The sequence below is a fragment of the Sus scrofa genome, chromosome 5, assembly GCF_000003025.6.
Source record: "Sus scrofa isolate TJ Tabasco breed Duroc chromosome 5, Sscrofa11.1, whole genome shotgun sequence".
NCBI classification, from domain to species: Eukaryota; Metazoa; Chordata; class Mammalia; order Artiodactyla; family Suidae; genus Sus; species Sus scrofa.
In genome coordinates, this window is record NC_010447.5 from 3,174,123 (window position 1) to 3,192,979 (window position 18,857).

The window sequence follows — 18,857 nt, forward strand, 5'->3', positions numbered from 1 at the left end:
GAGGCAGTGGGGGCCTGGCAGATAAGTGGCAGGGTGGGCCTGGGTGTCAGGGAACCCGTGTGTGGAGTGTGGTTTAAGCAGGCGGAAGGGACCAGCCGAGAGGCCGTGGGGCGTCCCCAAGGCGGGTGTCGCTCACAGTGCAGGGCTGAGGAGGCGCTGAGAAAGGGTATGATGCCAGGATTCTGGGGTCCCCACGGTGTCCATACAGACCCACAAACACCAGGCTGGAGCCCCAGCCCTGTCCTGGCCATCTTTATGCTCCTAGTGCATATGCTGTCAGTGCTTAATAATTGCTGGTTGGATGAAGGAGTGCGTAGAAGAGGTTGAGGGCTAGGTGGGTGGGGGGCTGGAAGGCCATTAGCCCGGGGAGTAACTATGGGCCGTTCTTCATTTTGAGAAGCCTGAAGGACACTTGCCAGGGGGTGGGGTGGGGGCATCCCCAGGCAGGTGGGTCTGCAAGAGCGCCCACACTCAAGGGAGGAGTGGGGATGGGGTGACAGCAACAGACAGGAGCCAGTGCCTGGGCGGGGCGCCTGGCTCCTTTCCCTTGGATGTGGCCACTCAGGGTCAGCCGGGCTCTCTGCCGGGGCAGCGCATGAGGGCAGGACCGGGCAAGTCTGGGTTCTGGGTTCTGAGCCCTCCAGATGCAGTCTGGGGCTGCTCTGAGCTGACTGAGGCCGGCTCCGCATCCCTGGAAAGACTGCCCCGAGCATCCGTGGGGACGGGGTCAGCATTTGGCCCAGAGGCCTGGGAAGCAGTAATGCTGCAGGTCCCACCTGTCCTGTGCTAGCAGACGCCCGCCACCTGGGAGAAGGTCGCCCCGGGGCAGCAGGGCCCAGTCTGCTCCGGGTGGAGCTGGGTCGTGACAATCCAGCCTGGCAAGCGGGTTAGCTGTCACTCAGGCACCCCACCCCCCGCAGCCCCATGAGCCAGGGTCATGATGTGGGGGAGCTGGGCAGAGTGACCTTGCTGACACCGTGTCCCTAGGAAGCCGTGTCCCTAGGGTGGGGCCCTCATCTGTGTCTTCCGTGTGGAAGAAGAAAGTCAGCAAACAAATCCCTTTAAAATAACAGTGCTGTAGTAGAGCCCTTGCAGATGCGGCCCCTGAGGTCTGGGTGCAGGACTGGAAATGCTAAGTCCTGTGGAGGGGAGGCTGCTCAGGGGGAGGGCAGTGCCCAGACCCAGACCAGCCAGGGCCCAGGCCTCCAAGCGTCCTCTCGTTCCAAAGAACGAGAGGTGTACAGCTTCCATTTGCCATCTGATTTTCCCAATAGGATCGACCTTCCGTGCCCCAAAGGCTGGTGGGGGAACCCCGTGTGTGGCCCCTGCCACTGTGCTGTCAGCAAAGGCTTCGACCCAGACTGCAACAAGACCAACGGGCAGTGCCAGTGCAAGGTAAGGCCAGGCTGTGGGCGGACGGTGGGCACCCTGAGAGCCACCTGCACCACGTCTGCTGGACAAGAGCACATCCACACCTGGGGACTTGCGGGTACCCTGTGCGTGCCCCAGGCCTGGTTTTCACCTGGAAGCTGGCCCAGACCGTGGGCACTAGAATCCTTGGCCCCTAGAGGGTCACGGGAAACCCAGCAACTTCTGTGCGTTTGGCTCTTCCACCATGGTTCTCCTTCTTGGCCATTTTCGTTTTGTTTTGTTTTGTTTTGTTTTTTGCCACCCCATGGCATATGGAGTTCCCAGGCCAGGGATCAGATCCGAGCAGCAGTTGTGACCAGATCCTTAACCCGCTGTGCGAGGCAGGGAATCGAACCTGTGTCCTGGCGCTGCAGAGATGCCGCCGATTCTGATGCGCCACGACAGGAACTCCCTTTTCCTCGTCTTTTATCAAACCTCACTCCATGATGATCCAAACAGGAAAAAGTGCCCGCATCCCCAGCTCAGGTGCCTGTCTCTCCCATGCACGGCCAGAGTCGCCTCCTCGTGGTCTCTAGAGGGGCCGCGGTGTTCTCAGTCCAAATCACGTGGAACCCCGGGCCCCTTGGCCTCCTGGAAAATGCCACGTACCTTCAGATGCTGTGTCCACCACTGCCGTGAGTGGCCAGTAACTCGAAGCCTCAAGGAAAGTTCTACCTGTAACAGTAGCTGCTCGGAGGGATGTTCGGTCCTTCCGCCGGGCATGCCGACCTGGAAAGGGAACCCTGACACTCCCCGGTGCTCTGTCAAACATCTGCCACGTCCTGCGTGCTCCACGGGGCCTCGGAGCATGGTCATCCCCTGAGAAATCATGGGGGCTGGTACCCCTGTTCTAAGTCTTATTTGAATCGTAATCCCTTTTAGGACAGATAGGAAGGTGGCCTCACAGTGGTGGCTGAGTTAGGAGAGAGTGCAGGGCCCCGGAAGCCACTGGCCTGGAGGATGTGGGGGAAGGGCAGCGTGGAGGCCGGGGAGCCAGCTGGAACCTTGATGTCAGGAGGCGCCCTCCGCAAGCACAGCCTCCCCTTCCGGCTTTGCAGGAGAATTACTACCGGCCCCCGGAGCAGGATGCCTGCCTGCCGTGTGACTGCTTCCCGCACGGCTCCCACAGCCGCGCCTGTGACATGGACACTGGCCAGTGCACCTGCAAGCCCGGCGTCATCGGCCGCCAGTGCAACCGCTGCGACAACCCTTTTGCCGAGGTCACCGTTCTCGGCTGTGAAGGTCGGAGTTGGCCTTGACCCTCTCAGGCTGAATGGCAGAGAAAGGCGCGCGTGCGTGCGTGTGTGCGTGCGTGCGTGCGTGTGTGCATGCGCTCCACACCCTGGGGTCACGTGGGGCGCTTGACAGCCTCCTGGTCCGACTGTGTCTGCTGGGCTTTCCATCCCGGGGGCGAGGGGGTGCCCCGGGGGTGCCCCCCAGGGGTGCCCCCCCAGGGGGCGTGTTCAGAGCCCGGGCCACCCCGCCCCCTGGTTCCTGGTGTGGGCGGGGCCTCCTGGGAGGAGCATGCGCAGAGAGTTGCACTTTGGCGGCACGTCTCTGCTGGGCTCAGCGCCTTCTTTCCTCCGCACGGCAGTGATCTACAACGGCTGTCCCAGAGCGTTTGAGGCTGGCATCTGGTGGCCACAGACCAAGTTCGGGCAGCCGGCCGCAGTGCCGTGCCCCAAAGGGTCCGTGGGTAAGTACCACGGTGTGTGGCCTGCAGCACCCATGGGGGACAGGACATTAGGCCCGGCGAGTGGCTCGCGGGAGAGCTGGCCGAGGCGTCAGAACTCACCCGTGGTCGTGTGGAAGTGGTTCCTTCAGCCAAAGTGCTGGGGGGAATCAGATAACGTTTTTCTCCATCGTGAAGGATAAAACCTGGAAGGAGGACACTGGACGTAAAGAGATGCGGGCGGGGGCGCGGCGAGCGTGGGCATCTCTTGGTGAAGCGCTTGGGGCTGCGTCCCCCTGGCAGGGGACGCGGGGAGGTCCAGTGAGACGCGCGGCCCCGGGTTGTGTCCAGCTGTGTGCACGGTGCACGTGGACACGTGGGCGCTGGGCGGACCATTCACCGACTTCTCACGGACTTGCTCACACGTCCACTCATAGTTGCTGGGCAGCTCGGGCCAGCTGTCAGGACGTGGCCCCTGGCCTGAGAGAAGAGCTGCCTTGGCTTTGTGGCTGAGGCACCTCCTGGCCCTGGGCCAGCCGAGGGGGTCATTAATATTCAGGGTTCAGGCTTTGCTGTCTTCTCTGTCCCCTAGGAAACGCCATCCGACACTGCAGTGGGGAGAAGGGCTGGCTGCCCCCGGAGCTCTTTAACTGCACCACCGTCTCCTTCCTGGATCTCAAAGCCATGGTAGGCTGTCTGGGGGGTGTGCATGCCGACAGGGTTACTTCGGGGGGCGGGGAGGGTCTAGGCTGCCAGTATCATGGGGCCCCAGGCTGGGCGTGGCTCAGGAACACCCCATCTGTGCCTGGCGCCAGACACAGCTGTCTCCCCCTCCCCTTCCAGCCCTCAGCCTGCATTTGGTTCTGCAGATTCAGTCCCCAGGTTCGAGCCACTGCCATGAGTCCTCCTGGGGCTCCTGGTGCTGTACTCTCGCCCTTCTTCCACTTGGCGTCTTTTTCCCAGCGCTCTGTAGCCTTACACACCCTCCTTTCTCATGCCATGGCCATCAGCCCAAGTTCATTTGGGGATCTGGGGATTTTTGTTTTCCTTTTAGGGCCACACCCTCAGCATATGGAAGTTCCCAGGCTAGGGGTCAAATCGAGCTACAGCTGCCAGCCTACACCACAGCCACAACAATGCAGGATCCGAGCTGCCTCTGTGACCTACACCACAGCCCAAGGCAACGCCGGATCCTTCACCCACTGATCGAGGGCAGGGATCGAACCCACAACCCCATGGTTATGAGTCAGTTTCATTTCCTCTGAGCTGCAACAGGACCTCCCTATGTCTGGTTCTTAACCCGCTGAGCCACAACAGGAACTTTGGGTTTGGGGATTTTTTTTTTTTTTTTTTTTTTTTTTTGTCTTTTTAGGGCCACACTCACGGCATATGGAGGTTCCCAGGCTAGGGGTCAAATTGGAGCTGCAGCTGCTGGCCTACACCACAGCCACAGCAACGCCAGATCCTTAACCCGCTGAACAGCCAGGGATCAAACCTGCGTCCTCATGGATCCTAGTCAGAGTCCTTTCCGCTGAGCCACGACGGGAACTCCTGGGGGTGTTTCGAAGTTCCTTTCTGACGGGAGTCTCCACCGGGAAGTGGGTTCTCGGGAAGGCGAGGGCCCAGGGCAGATATTGCACTTGCTCCCCGACCCAGAACGAGAAGCTGAGCCGGAACGAGACGCAGATGGACGCCGACCGGTCCCTGAGGCTGGCCCGGGCGCTGCGAAACGCCACGCAGCTCACGGACACGCTCTTCGGCAATGACGTGCGGACGGCCTACCAGCTGCTGGCCCGCGTCCTGCTGCACGAGAGCGGCCAGCAGGGCTTCGAGCTGGCGGCCACGCGGGATGCCAACTTCCACGAGGTAGGAGGGCAGCGGGCAGAGAGCCCTGTGGGCAGCCCTGCACGTCTGGGATCAGCTGCAGGCTCAGGGGTCCGGTCGGGGCTGGGGGACGGCCCGGGGCCCTTGGGGCTGGGAACGGTCCTCATGCCAAGGGTCCCCAGGGCAAGGCGGCACTTGTCACGGGTGAGCCCAGGCCAGGACGGGGACCAGCAGAATGATCACCAGTGTCAGGAGCGTTGTGGCAGAGGAACAGACTTGGCAGTGACCCTGAAGACCGCTGGCCATTGACCACTGCCCGCCTGCCAGGGTTTGCGTGAATCAGCTCCCGGTTCATGCAGAGCCCCCTGGAAGCCTCCCCGTCCACCAGAGCCCCCTGGAGGCCTCCCTGTTCACCCAGAGCTCCCTGGGGGCCTTCTTGTCCACACAGAACCCTTGGGGCCTTCCCATCCACCCAGAGCCCCTTGGGGGCCACCCATCCACGGGGAGCCCTAGGGCCTGGGCGGGTCAGTCCCCTTGCCTGCATTTCAATCCAAGTCTGGGAGCCTGAGCTGGAGGAGTTTGTTCCCATTTTTGATGGTTTGCTAACAGAAGTTTCCCCTCCTGCTTTCCGTCAGGGTTGTGGCCCCCAAATCCCCGTGACAGCCCCCCCCCCCGACTTGCCCTTCATGCTGCCCACAGGGTCACCTGAGGTGTTTGGGGAGGGGGAGGCACGTCACCCACCCTGGAACCCGCAGCGTGTCCTCGGCTGTCTCACTGTGGGCTCAGCAGCCGTTCCCACCGCCTGGCCCGGCTGGTGGGGGTGGGGGTTCTGTCTGGGGGCGTCTCCATCTGCCTTCTCTCCTGGGCACCTGGGGGTGCGGGTTTCCCGCGACAGGTCTCTTGCCTTTGGGATTAGGCCGCAGACTCCCTGTCCTGGGTCCTGGCCCCGCCCGGCCCTGCGAGCTCCAGGCTGTCTCCAGCCTGGGCCCCAGCACGGTAGCCAGTTGGGCAGAGCGCATCCTTCTGTCCCACCAGGACGTCGTCCGCGCGGGCAGCGCCCTCCTGGCCCCGGACACCAGGGCCGTGTGGGAGCAGATCCAGCGGAGCGAGGGGGGCACAGCGCAGCTGCTCAGGCGCTTCGAGGCCTATTTCAGCAACGTGGCCCGGAACCTGCGGAGGACCTACCTGCGGCCCTTCGTCATCGTCACCTCCAACCTGAGTACGGCTGCGGCCAGCGTGGGGCAGTGGGGGCGGCGGGCGCGGTGGCACCTCGGGCCCGTCTGGGGCGCAGCCCCTACCCGGCTGTCTCTCGGGAAGGGGTCAGCACCGCACCATCCCCGTGACCCACAGCCTTGCAGAACGAGGTGTGGGTGGACGGTGTGGCCACAGGTCCAGCCTCCAGGGTCACTCAGAGGCTCAGGCCCTGGGAGGGTCGGGGTGGCAGCTGGCACCTGGGCGAGTGGGCGCGTCGCCCCCAGGGCGTGCTGCTCCAGGTGGGGGTTAAAGGCCAGCCTCTGGGGGGGTGGGGGGGCTGCTGGTTTTCTCCTCCTTTGAGTGATTCTTAGGCAGCCCCAACGGCTCAGGCAGGATGGAGGGGTTTCTCCTTCCCAGGAAATTGCGCCTGATTTATCTGGTTATCTGTCACCCGAAGGGCCTGAGCCTTTAACCCAGAGGCAGCGTGACGTGAACTCTCAGGTTCCTGGGGGGGGGCCCTCACTTCCTGATCGGAAGATGTCCCAGGCCCCCTGATCCCGCTTCCCACCTGCCTGCGCTGGGGTGGCAGTGGGCTGGGGCCCCCGTTATTGCTGGGTCAGGATGGAAGGGTGACGCCCGGCAGTCCCGCTTCTGTCCTAGGAGAGGGTCTGGCAGAGCTTGGCTGTGGACTTGCTCCTGGTGCAGCCTACACGCCAGCCCCTTCCAGGTCCCGGCCAAGCCCCCCGCCCACCTCTGCCCGCACGCCCCTCCGGTGTCCGTCCCTCTGCTCTGCGGTGGGGGCCGCCCCCCTGCTCTGGGCCAAGAGCTTCCTCCTTGGTCTCCCCATGCTCCGGACACAGGCCAGCCCTGTCCATCTTCCATTCCCTGGGCCCTGCCTCTGCCCACATTCCAGGCCACCAGCCATCCCCGACCCTGACCACCTTGGGTGCAAACACAGCCCTCGCCTGTGCAGCGGCGGGAGGGTGCCCACCCCTTGGGTGCTGAACTGGACGCCTCAGCGGGCTGACCTGGGGGTCACCGTGGAGCCTGCAGGGTTATCAGCCTCTTTGTTAGCAGGCCCCTCAGAGCAGTGGCATCAGCCCCAGCAGCGAGGTGATGCCTGGAGCCTGGCGATGTCAGCAAACACACACACACACACCCTCTGCCGTCCTAGTGCTCGCCGGGGTCTGACTCCCCAGACGGGGAGAGAGAGAGTTAGGCTTTCTGAGGTCTGTTGATTCTGTGTCCGTCCATTTCTGCAACCTGACCGTGACACAGCTGCCGGGAAAGGTCATGCCCGAGGTGGGGGCGGGGTTGTGCCTCTAGAGCTCACCCTGGGACCCCAGCCCCTCGCGCTCCTGCTTCTCCGTGAGTCACTCGGCTGGGTGACCTGTTTAGAAGAGGCAGGAAGGTGGACGGAGGTCTGTTTGAAAGCTTATTAGGAACAGCGTTCTGCTCCGTCTGAAAACGGCCAGAGATGGGGCGGGGTCTTGGCAGGAGGGGGTGGGAGCCGCGTGCCATGGAGACCCCTTGTCCCCACAGTTCTCGCCGTCGATGTCTTCGACAAACTGAACTTCACGGGCGCCAGGGTGCCGCGGTTCGAGGACCTTCGAGGCGAGTTCCCCAAAGACCTGGAGTCCTCCGTCTTCTTCTCGGCGGATTTCTTCAAACCACCCGACAGGAAAGGTGAAGCCCATGGGCTGGTGGAGGGCGGGCCGCTGCAGGTGCCGGAGGGAAGCAGGGCGCAGGCATCACAGCGCGCTCTGCGCCTGCGCCCTTGCCCTGCCTCCGGTCCCCTGGCGCTGGGCGCAGGAGATCAAAAGGGCGTTTCTTCACAAAAATTTGGCCGACTCATCCTGTGATGATGGAGTGAACGCCTAAATTGTGTGCGAGCTCGTCTTCCTTGTGCAGCGGGAAGCTGTCTGCCCTAGAGGTAAAAGTTTAGACTTCCCCCGACACCCCCAAAACCAAACCAGAGCCGTCTGTGTGCAGTTCTCCAGTCCTTAAGACTGTGATACTGCATGACTTAAACATTTGAATTGTCTTAAAGTATTTTTCGCAGATCTGCTCCGCTGGAAATGCCTCCTCCCACCCCCCATAGGGGTTTGAAAATGTAAAATTCTGTAATGGGCAGTTTAAAATTAGAAACGTTTTGAGTAAATTCTTTCTGTCAGTTATGTGGGTATTATTCAGGGGTCTTAAAAACTGCTAAAGAGGATTTTACACTGATGTAGGATCAAACTGGACAACTGACCGCATCTTAACAAGTTGTGTTCATTTGGGATTGATTTGGGTTTTCAACCCTCAGCCATGTGCTTAGTTCACTGCTGTGCTCAGAGGTACAGTTGTGCCCCCTTTATCTATGATTTCTGAGGTTTCAGTTACCCAAGGTCAGCCATGGTCTGGAAAATTCCAAAATTAAGCGATTCCTGTTTTAAATCACATGCCACTCTGCATAGGGAGATGAAAACTCACTTTGGGAGTTCTGGCCCTGGCTCAGCGGAAATGAATCTGACTAGCACCGTTGAGGACGCAGGTTCAATCCCTGGCCTCGCTCAGAGGGTCAAAGCATCCGGTGTTGCTGTGAGCTGTGGTGTAGGTGGCAGAGGCGGCTCCGATCTGGCATTCCTGTGACTGTGGTGTAGGCGGGCAGCTGTGGCTCCGATTTGCCCCCTAGCCTGGGAACCTCCACATACCGTGGGGGCGGCTCTAAAAAGAAAAAAAAGGAGACGACTCCCAGGTGCCTAGTTTGCTGCGGGAAACCCCTGCTTCCCTGCTCTCATTGGGAATTCGCCGGCTGACGTCCAGGCCCCATCAGTCCTGTACATGGCATTTTACTCACTGTGGTCTTTACTTAATCTGCCAAAATGTCTGTCAACCAGCCCGTCACCCTCGGATTCTTTTACGGATGAGAAGATGGGCCCCAGGCTTCAAACGGCTAAACACCAGCTCCTCGTCCTTTCCCACTCCCTCCAGCCTCTGGTAACCGCAGTTCCAATTTCGATAATCCTGCCTCCAGGTCCTCCACGTAAGCGAGTCACACACTCTTTACCAGCTTCCTCACTGAGCAGAGGGCCTCAGGGTTCGTCCATGTTGCAGCCCAGGTCAGAACTCGCTTCCTTTCTAAGGCTGAATGATGCACCCTTGTATGGACGGCCAGCTCGTGCATCCGTCATCCACTGAAGGACACCTGGGCTGCTGTGCGTGTGTCTGCACAGGGATCTGAGTCCCTGCTTTCAGGGTTTGGGGGCAGCTGCCTGCACGTGGGGTGGCAGCGTCACGTGTGGTTCTGTGTTTGATTTTTTTTTTTTTTTTTTTTTTGGTCTTTTTGCCTTTTCTAAGGCTGCTCCTGCGGCATATGGAGGTTCCCAGGCTAGGGGTCCAGTCGGAGCTGTAGCCACCGGCCTACACCACAGCCACAGCAACGTGGGATCCGAGCCGCGTCTGCAACCTACACCACAGCTCACGGCAACGCCGGATCCTTAACCCACTGAGCAAGGGCAGGGGTCGAACCCGCAACCTCATGGTTCCTCGTCGGATTCGTTCACCACTGCGCCACGACGGGAACGCCCTGTGTTTGATTTTTGGAGGAACCGCCTGCCGCTTCCCGAGGACCATCCATACATCTCAGGAAGCACTTGCTCAAGGAGCAGACGATTTGATGGGCACACAGGCGTCCAGCGCCATCCTCACTCTGTGCTTACTTGGCAGAGGGCCCCACGGTGAGGCCGGCCGGTCGCAAGACCACCCCGCAGACAGCACCCTGGCAGCCCGGCGCCGAGACGGAGGCCCTGTTCCGGAGGCGGAAGAGGCACCCTGAGGAGCCAGGCCAGTTTGCCATCGCCCTGGTCATGATCTACCGGACACTGGGGCAGCTCCTGCCTGAGCACTATGAACCCGACCGCCGCAGCCTCAGGTCAGGCTGGCTTCAGGAGCATGGCGGGCGGGGGGCGGGGGGGACGATTCCAGAAGGTTCCCAGGCTCCCATAAGTTGAAATCACCACTGGAACGTCTGTACAAGGACCTACACAGTGACCCTGGGCCAAGGCCAGAGCCACTGCGCTGTGATCTCGCTTGGACTGAGGTTCCGGGTCGGCCTCATGTTTCTGCCAGGCGCACCCTCCCCCACACACACCCCACCCGGGCTCCACAGTACAGTCCCTGCCTGAGCCCCAGTTCCCACACTCCTGCCCACCCGCAGCTGCTGGTGGCCCCAGACCCAGGGTCGTCTTGGCTGGAAAAAGAGGTGCCACCCGAGACCTGATCCAAGGTGGCGCAGGCAGAGGCTTCGCCTTCCTGGCCTCAGACTCACTGTCCAGATCCCGCCTGGGTCTGTGGTCTTCGTGTCCTCCCTACCAGTGACTGGCTGAGAGTCCCCTGGGCCGGAATCACTCCACCAGCTCCTTCACTGGGCGTTTCCGGCGCGCCAGCTTTTGGCTGCTCCATGCCAGGGGGCCTTGACGTCTTCCTGCCCAGCGTACCTTCTCTGCATTTTAAATTTCCCGCATCCGCCTTTGTCCCCGAGGTGACCCTGTGCCCATCGCTAACCTTCACCAAGCCCCCGCCCCGCGCACCTTCTCCGGGGCCAGGCTGCAGCTCCGAGCGTGCACGCCCGACGGGTCCCGCTGCGCTCACCAGGGTGGCACGCAGGTGTGTGCTGAGCTGTGCTTCGCCCCGCAGGCTGCCCAACCGGCCGGTCATCAACACGCCAGTCGTGAGTGCGGTGGTGTACAGCGAGGGGGCGCCGCTGCCCAGCCCCCTGGAGAGGCCCGTGCGGGTGGAGCACGTCCTCCTGGAGACGGAGGAACGCACCAAGCCGGTCTGCGTGTTCTGGAACCACTCCATCACGTAAGGGCCACACGGGAGCCGGGACCACCTCCTGCCCGGGGCCGCTCCGGTCCGTGAGGGGCTCTGCTGAGCCCAGGGGGGCCCGCCCTCAACTCCCCAAGTTGCGCTGGCAGTGTCCTGTGGGTTCTTCTGTGACCTGTCGCTCCCCTCCCAGCCCCTCCGGGGGGTTTCAGGGTCTCCCGTAAATACCCAGTTACACACATGTATACACACATGTACATCCATGCACACCTGGAGGCAGACGTGTGTGCACACACACACGCCCAGTTGCAGCCACGCACATGTATATGTGAATGCATGTGGACACACACATGGAAACAGGGTCACACGTGCAGAGCACACACACAGATCCCTCCAGAAGGCCAGCATGGAGAGCAGGCTGCTCGCCTGCGGGACCCACCACCGAGCACCCCACCCACCACCAGACAAGGCAGGGCTTGTCTGGACACACCCAGGAGGTGGGACTTGGAGCCTGGGCCCAGGGTCCGTCCACCCACAGCAGAACATCCCAGATGTGTGGGAGGTACCAGAGGAGCGCCCCTGACCTCGGCCCACACGGCACCTGCTGGAGCCACTTTCCCCTCAGGCCCCGCCCACACCGGCAGCCTCCATCTCCCTCCTGCCCCCACCCCCACGCTTGAACCTCGGACACGGTTTTGTACAGTTGAGAGGTCACGCAACCAGGCAGCACCAGCCCTCCCTAAACTTGTGGTTCCGCCAGGTTGAGCGGGTGTCTGTCGCGGGGGCTCTGCCGGGCACTGCACAGGGAAGAGGTTTGGCTCAGCGGGGACCTCGCATCCCTCTCCCTCCTCCGTACTTTCCAAAGTCTAGTTAATGAGCAGCCAGCATAGTGCCTGGCGTGTAATAGACGCTTGGCTGACAAAAGAGAATGAAAGACCCACTTTCACCGTGAGCGTGGCCCTGCAGGCTGTTGGCGAGCCTTAGGCTCGGCTGTCTCGTGGTCACTTGATTGAATCCCGGCGGTGAGCCAGTGCTCTCATTATCTCTCTGCTTTTGTGCTGCACCTGACACCCCAGATCTTACAGCCCTTGGCAAACGCGTGTTCGCCTTCACGTCCCATTTGACAGATGAGTAAACTAAGGATCAGAGAGACGAGCTGGCTTTCCCAGGGTCTGGGAGGGCAGGGCTCTGTCTGCGGCCAAGACACACCTGTGTCAGCCTGTCGTTTGGGGCTGCCCATCAGCAAGACGGGGTAACCACGGGGCCCTGCTTCCAGGCAGTGGCCATAAACTGTTGTGCAACCTGAAGATGAAAGTGTGAACCGGACGTGAGCGGCTTCTCCTTAAATCATCTGGACTGAAAAGGCGACTCAAGCACAAACGGGCTCTTTTAACAACTGACTAATGTCTCTGATAAAGGGGTGTGAGGAGGCGCCGACATCCCGCTGTCTTCCTGCTGGATGACGCATGGAAGGCGAACTTCAGAGGGTGCTCATTAGAGGCCTCTCCCTGGCCCCCCGGGGGTGGGGTGGGGGGGGTGAGGGTTCTCACGGTCCCAGAGGGTCCTCAGAGCGGTGGTGGTGGTGGCGCTGGCCTTGGGCGCAGTGAGGGTGCTGCTGGGGCTCCAGCGGGGGCTGGAGGGCCCTCGAGACGCAGGCAGTGGCGGGAACCACCTCACCCCTTTCTCTCTGCAGCGTCGGTGGACCTGGAGGGTGGTCAGCCAAGGGTTGTGAGCTACTGTCCCGAAACCGGACCCATGTCACCTGCCAGTGCAGCCACGCCACCAGCTCTGCTGTGCTCATGGACATCTCCCGGCGCGAGGTGGGCGCGGCCCCCCGGGCAACCCCGGCCCCCGGCAAGTGTGCCCAGGGACCAGTCCCTCGGGGCATTTGGCCTGGCCTCCAGACCTGCCCCTCGGCAAGCTCTGTCCTTCCTCCCCAGCGCTTTGGACAAACTGAATCCACAATTAAAAACTCGGCTGGCTTGGGGGGGGGGAATTGGCCAGAATCCCTTAGGATTTCCATAACAAAACCCCCTTAAGAGGGTTTTCAGAGAGGCCAGGTTGTAAATGAAAACCCGTGATGGCCTGTCTGGAACCTCAGACTGAAAGGAACTCCTGGAACGGAGACCTCACTTCAAAGCAGCTTCTCGGCAGACTGTCACATGATGCTGTTTCTGCCGAATTTTGCATTTTAAGGAGGAAAAGAGAGGCTGGTGGGAACGGAGGGAGCGTCTCCCCTGAGCGCCGCACACACTGGCCCCGGAGGATGGAGGGTTCGGTCAGGAGCCCCGAGGAGCGGGGCTGCTAACGTTTAACCTTGAGCCTTTTCAGTGGCCTGGGAGTGTGAGCTGGCCTCTGTGGGCCTCCGATGAGATGGTGTTGCCCCGAGCAAGGTCGGCCTGGGCGGGGTCACCCTGGCCAAGGTCAGCCTGGGCAGGGTCACCCTGGAGGGAGCCTGTGCTGGTATCTAGGAGCCAGAGGCCTGGGGGACCACACCCTGTTTTCAGGCCTGGGATGTGTCCCCGGTGGCCCTCCCAGGACGCTGCAGCACGCAGCAGCCCAAGGTCCTGTCACATTCTTGGGAGGCTGAATCAGCCACAGGTTGCTGCTCTTTGTCACCCCAACACCCGAGAGTGTGCCTCTGGGCACCCAAGACTGCGGACGCCCCTGGGCAGGGCACTTTCCAGCAGGTAGCCTGGGTCCTGGCCTGGAGGAGCTTAATTATTAGTGGCCTTTGTCCACCGAGGGGAGGTTTGGGGGTCTCTTCGCGGCTGGAAGTTGGGCAACGCCGGGAGCCGACTCACAGGCGGAGGAAGCAGAAGCTCAGGCAGAGGAAAGAGAAGCAGAGCAGGGATCAGGAGCCCACCCCAGGCCTCTGAGGAGCACCCAATGTGGGGGAGCGGGGGTTCCTGCAGCTCTGGTCTCTCTGAGAGCCCTGTGTCTGCCATCCCACTCAGGCTGCCCGCATCCCCTTGGCTGCCCCGGCTCATAGTTCTGGCCAGTTCAGGACGGCTTTCCAGAAGTCACTGGAGAACCAGGGCGGCTTCCTCCCTGAGGCCTGAAAGCCGGCAGGGCACAGGGTCCCAGACAAGTGTATTTTGCAAAAGTGTAGGAGGCAACTGCGGCTTCCTGCAGCTGTGGCACATCTGCCTTCGGTGTGAACAGAGCTCTGCGTGACGGTCTCTCGGCTTGGAATCTGGGTGGGTGGCCTCTGCACCTGCCGGACGGCAGGCGTGACATGCGAGGTGTTTTGTTTTTTTTTTTTTTTTTTTTTTTAAATTGTGGTGAAACACATGGCCCGTGAAATTCGCTGTCTCCGAGGTGTTTGAGTGTACGGGTCAGGGGCGTTGGGTCTGGTCACGGCTGGTCACAGCCATTGCCACCGACATCGCCGGAGCTCTTTTATCACCTCGACCTCGTCTTTGGGTTTTGTTCCTGGTTCCTGCCCCTCCCAGCCCGAGCCGCGCCGCCGCCTGCTGCTTGCCGGCCGCAGCATCCACGTGTTGATGGGTCTCGCTTGTGCAAAAGCCCCATGACTGTTCTTCCTTTCACCAACCCGCCCACAGCACGGAGAGGTCCTGCCCCTGAAGATCGTCACCTACGCCGCCGTGTCCTTGTCCCTGGCTGCCCTGCTGGTGGCGTTCATACTCCTGGCGCTGGTGCGGACGCTGCGGTCCAACCTGCTCGGCATCCACAAGAACCTCATCGGCGCCCTTTTCTTCTCGCAGCTGGTCTTCGTGATCGGCATCGCGCAGACGGAAAACCCGGTGAGGCCCCGCCCTCCGCCCAGGCCCCGCCCCGCCCCCGGTGGCCCACGTGGTCCGTGGCGGCCCACCTTCCTCCCCGGCGGGAGCAGGGAGGCGTCCTGGGGCTTTTTCCCGGGGCCTGGGTGGCGTGTCCGCTGCAGTTTCCGTCTCCATCTGGCGGGAAGCCGGCGCCCGGGCCCAGCACGTGGGCTCCCTGCTTGCTGTCTGGGGGGACGCTGCCTCCGGGGGCCTCCGGGGAGCTGGGGCTCCGTGTGCACCAGCTCTTCCGCTCCTGACCCAGACACTAGTGAGGTTGTCCTCACTTACAGTCACCTGTGAGACCCCAGGGTCCCCAGAGCTGTCACAGGAGCCCGGAGATGTCCCTACTGGGCAGCGTCGCCCACCCCGTGCTTCCTGAGGGTCACGGCCATGTTTTCTGTGAGAGCTCAGGTGTCTCCCTGGAGCAGGAGAGAGACACTTAGCGCCGGCCCAGGACTCTGCCAGGTGGTGGTGGTGGTGACGGGGTTGACGAGACAGAGGAGCTGGCTGAGAGGAGAATCGCAGGGGAGAGGAGGACCGGTGACCTTTGGGTGATCGGGTTAAGTATGGATGTCCTGTTCGAGCACCCCAGGTCACGCAGGCTCCAGGCTGTCGCGTGGGCTCCCAGGGTGTCACGTGGGTTCGTACGGTGTGGTAGAGGCCCTGGCAGCTATCCTTAAGTGACTAGATTGTAGAGCTCCTGGGGTGGATCTCAGACGCATTGGAGGGACTAACTGAACTGTTGAGCAAAGTCGCCGGCTCCCACTGGCGCTCCTGATAGATAATGCCTTGCATTCCTGCCCCCCCCGCCGCAACGTGCATGCAAACGGGGACTTCGAAAGCCTGGGTGGAAGGACCGCGGTGGGACCCTGGGTGAGGCCGCTGTGGCGTTTGCCTCCGAGGGAGGAGAGAAGGAGGTACCGCGGCCAGGGCGCTTCTGTAGGATGCGGATCCGAGCCCGCGTGATTGGAGGGGAAGGAGGAGGAGCGGTGGTGGCTGGTGTCTGGGGTGGGGCCCTGGGCGAGGTCCTTGGGGAGCTCTGCAGGGAGGATGGCTGAGGTCGCTGGGGAACCTCAAGGCAGGAGGCTGGACGGAGCTCCACGGCTTGGCTCCCGGCAGGTTGCCAGGGATTTTCTGTTTTTATGAAGGGGGTTTTCACAGCACGTGGTTGGGGGCAAGGGCGGAGGCACACTTCAGCTGCTGGAAACGTCCCAGGGCCTGGGAGGTGACAGCATCTCTTCTCCCAGATGAGGAGCCTGGGGCCAGGAAGGCTGAGTGACCGGCCCCAGGGCAGAGGGTTCTGTGTGTGTGCGAGCACATGTGTGTGTGTGTGTGTGTGAGTTCACGTGGCCACCGCTGAACGGTGACCCTAACAGCCCTAGGAGGCGAGGCCACCTGGCCTTCACGTGCGCACACGTGGTGACCAGGAAGTTCAAAGGCTGCTCTCACCTAAGCGCCCCCCTCCCGAGGTGAGCGGTGGCCGCTCCCTCTCCCATGGGCTGGCCCAGCACGACGGCCACGCGCTGCTGCCGTCGCCACCATGTCCTCCTTCCTCAGGCGGTGAGGGCTCTCGTCACTGTACCAGTGAGGATCTGCCACTGACCCAGATCCTAGGGGCACTCCCATCTGTGCCCGCCCTCCAGACCCCCCCGTGCTGTGGCACATGCATGTCAGGGGCCAAAATGGTACCGTGGAGGCTGGTGGGGCAGCTGCGCCTGGTCAGAGAGGGCCTGAGCAGGACTGTCGTCACCATCCAGGATGGGGTGGAGAGGTCGGGGGTCCAGTCACCCAGGGCCTGAGGGGCTGGCACACAGCGCCGTCTCTGTTTGCAGGCGGCCTTGTGCCATGGAGCGCCACGCCTGGGTCTGCGTTTCAGGAAGAGGGTGATGGGGAAGATGAGAGGGAAGGACGGGGGCAGCAGGTCAGAGAGGTAGCCGGGCTGGCCGCTGCCTGGGTCTGGGGGTGGAGGCCAGGCCAGGCCAGCAGGCAAGGGCGGGAGTCGGGCCCAGCGGGGCAGGTAAGGAGGGAGAGGGAGGAGGCGGCGTGGGCGATGCCTCCTGTCCCCAGAAGGGGGCGCCGCCGGGTGAGCTGGAAACCGACACAGTGGCAGGTCTGGGTGAGGCTGGACACGCGGTTCCCTGCAGGCTGGGGAAAGTGCGGAGCTGAGCCTGGGGAGGAGGCGTGTGTGGGAGGGGCCAGCCTGAGGGGACGCGGGCTGAAGAGACACAGGTGGTGTTTGCTGGCCTGGTCACGCCTTCCTCCGTGAGTGCAGGAGGGGGACCCCTCAGGGACCTTGGGAGGCAGCAGACCCCCTGGGGGGTGGGTTGGAGGGAGAGAGGGGGGTGTCCAGTCAGACGACCTTGGGAGGGCTCCCAGATGACCTTGGCGGCTTGCCCGCCGGGATGCACGGAGCCCAGGGCCTGACCCAGAGAAGTGACTTGCACGTGGTTGTCGGGCTCCCAGGGCTGGCGGCTGGTGGGGAGCTGGACTGCCTGCCCCTGGCACCCCCTGGGCCCAGGCACCTCTCCCCGCCTGCATGTTCCTTGCCTGCGTGTCCTTGTCGCTGCATCAGCCAGGCATAGCTCAGGGGGCTGTGACTCCGGTGCAAAGCCCTTCCAGGGTGCCTTTGAGTGGCCTGAACAGTGGTGACAGGCTCCTCCTTGCAACTAAATACCGTGTGAGAAATGCCGCGAGGCTGCCCCTGGTTTCAAGCACTGACTCACCCGCAGCCCGGAGGGCGGGCTTAGCAGCCTCCACGCACCCGGGGAGGGGAGGGGAGGGGAGGGCCGAGCTGTTCAGCGGGCTTGGCTCCGCGCCTGCTTCTGATGGTTTCCTGTAAACTCACAATCCCATCTCTGGGCGAGGCTTTTCATCTCGCGGATTACTGGCAGGTTGACATGGTTTATTGTGCCTCTGCGTTTGTCTTTGTTTCTGGAAAAGGTAGTACTTTCAGCGCAGAAGTCCCTGGGTGCATTACCGCCCCGTTACCGATAAATTGTGTTTCCAACACTTCTTTTTTTTCTAAAGGTGGTTTTGTGGGTTTACTTTTCCGTTGTTGTTTTTTTTTTTTTTTTCTTGGCTTCCCTGCCACGTAAGGAGTTCCCTGCCAGGGATCAGATCCGAGCTGCAGTTGCAACCACAGGTGCAGCAACACTGGGTCCTTAACCCACTGTGCTGGGCCGGGGATCCAGCCTGCATCCTGGAGTTGCCGTCGTGACGCGGCAGAAACAAATCTGACTAGGAACCATGATGTTGCGGGTTCAACCCCTGGCCTTGCTCAGTGGGTTAAGGATCCAGTGTTGCCTTGAGCTGTGGTGTAGGTCACAGATGCGGCTTGGATCTGGCGTTGCTGTGGCTCTGGCGTAGGCCGGTGGCGACAGCTCCAATTAGACCCCCAGCCTGGGAATCTCCACATGCCGCAGGTGTGGCCCTAAAAAGACGAAAGACAAAAAAAAACAAAAAAACAAAACAAAAAAAAAACAACCCTGCATCCTAGTGCTGCAGAGATGCTGCAGACCCCATGGTGCCACAGCGCAAACGCCTCCTTTACAAGCTGTTGACGGCAGCACACCAGCCTCCTCACTGTTCTTCGTATAGCAGAGAAAGCCATGCTTTGCACAGGGGGGCCTGGGGTTGGTGGGGGTTCACCCAGTTCCCCCTTGTACTGTACTTGGCAGGTGTTAGTGCTGGACTGGGTAGCCTTGCACGTCTCGGGAGTTTTGTGTCGGGAGAGAACGGGGCTCATCAAGCTGGTCCCATTGGCAGGTGGCACTTGTCTTCCCAGTGCCCTGGGCCTGAGCGGAGAGGCCTCCACGTGAATCTGTCCCCTCCTCTGGTGTCTGTTGGGGTGGGGGTGTCTCCGTGGCATACTGAGGCCCCCGGACAGGGAGGGGTCAGGCTGCTGGGACCACAGGGAGGGTGGGACAGAATGTCCCAGGTGGGCCCCCCTCTCCTGCCCGTCCAGCTTCCAAGGACCTGGACGGGTGCTCGCCCACATCACCCAGCAGGCGGGCCTTGGGAGCCCCCGGCCCGGCAGCCGGCCCCTCCCAGGAGCACCCGTGAGGATGGTCTGGGCCAGGCAGAGCTCTTCCTTTTCTTTCTTTGTTGTTTGTTTGTTTTTTTCCATTTTTAAGTTTTATTGAAACATAGTTGATTTACAGTGT

General features: G+C 61.7%; 1 protein-coding gene across 1 annotated transcript in view; it reads left to right on the forward strand.

Annotated features, from left to right (window-relative positions):
• LOC102159820 (cadherin EGF LAG seven-pass G-type receptor 1) overlaps nucleotides 1–18,857 on the forward strand; it is an 88,969-nt gene that overhangs the window by 59,713 nt on the left and 10,399 nt on the right. Inside the window, exons 13-23 of the mRNA XM_021091370.1 lie at nucleotides 1,275–1,395; nucleotides 2,469–2,652; nucleotides 3,005–3,106; nucleotides 3,675–3,769; nucleotides 4,739–4,948; nucleotides 5,942–6,125; nucleotides 7,643–7,786; nucleotides 9,812–10,016; nucleotides 10,781–10,948; nucleotides 12,603–12,729; nucleotides 14,476–14,676. Of these exons, the coding sequence (XP_020947029.1) occupies nucleotides 1,275–1,395; nucleotides 2,469–2,652; nucleotides 3,005–3,106; nucleotides 3,675–3,769; nucleotides 4,739–4,948; nucleotides 5,942–6,125; nucleotides 7,643–7,786; nucleotides 9,812–10,016; nucleotides 10,781–10,948; nucleotides 12,603–12,729; nucleotides 14,476–14,676 (1,741 nt within the window). The remainder of the gene's footprint in view (nucleotides 1–1,274; nucleotides 1,396–2,468; nucleotides 2,653–3,004; nucleotides 3,107–3,674; nucleotides 3,770–4,738; nucleotides 4,949–5,941; nucleotides 6,126–7,642; nucleotides 7,787–9,811; nucleotides 10,017–10,780; nucleotides 10,949–12,602; nucleotides 12,730–14,475; nucleotides 14,677–18,857) is intronic.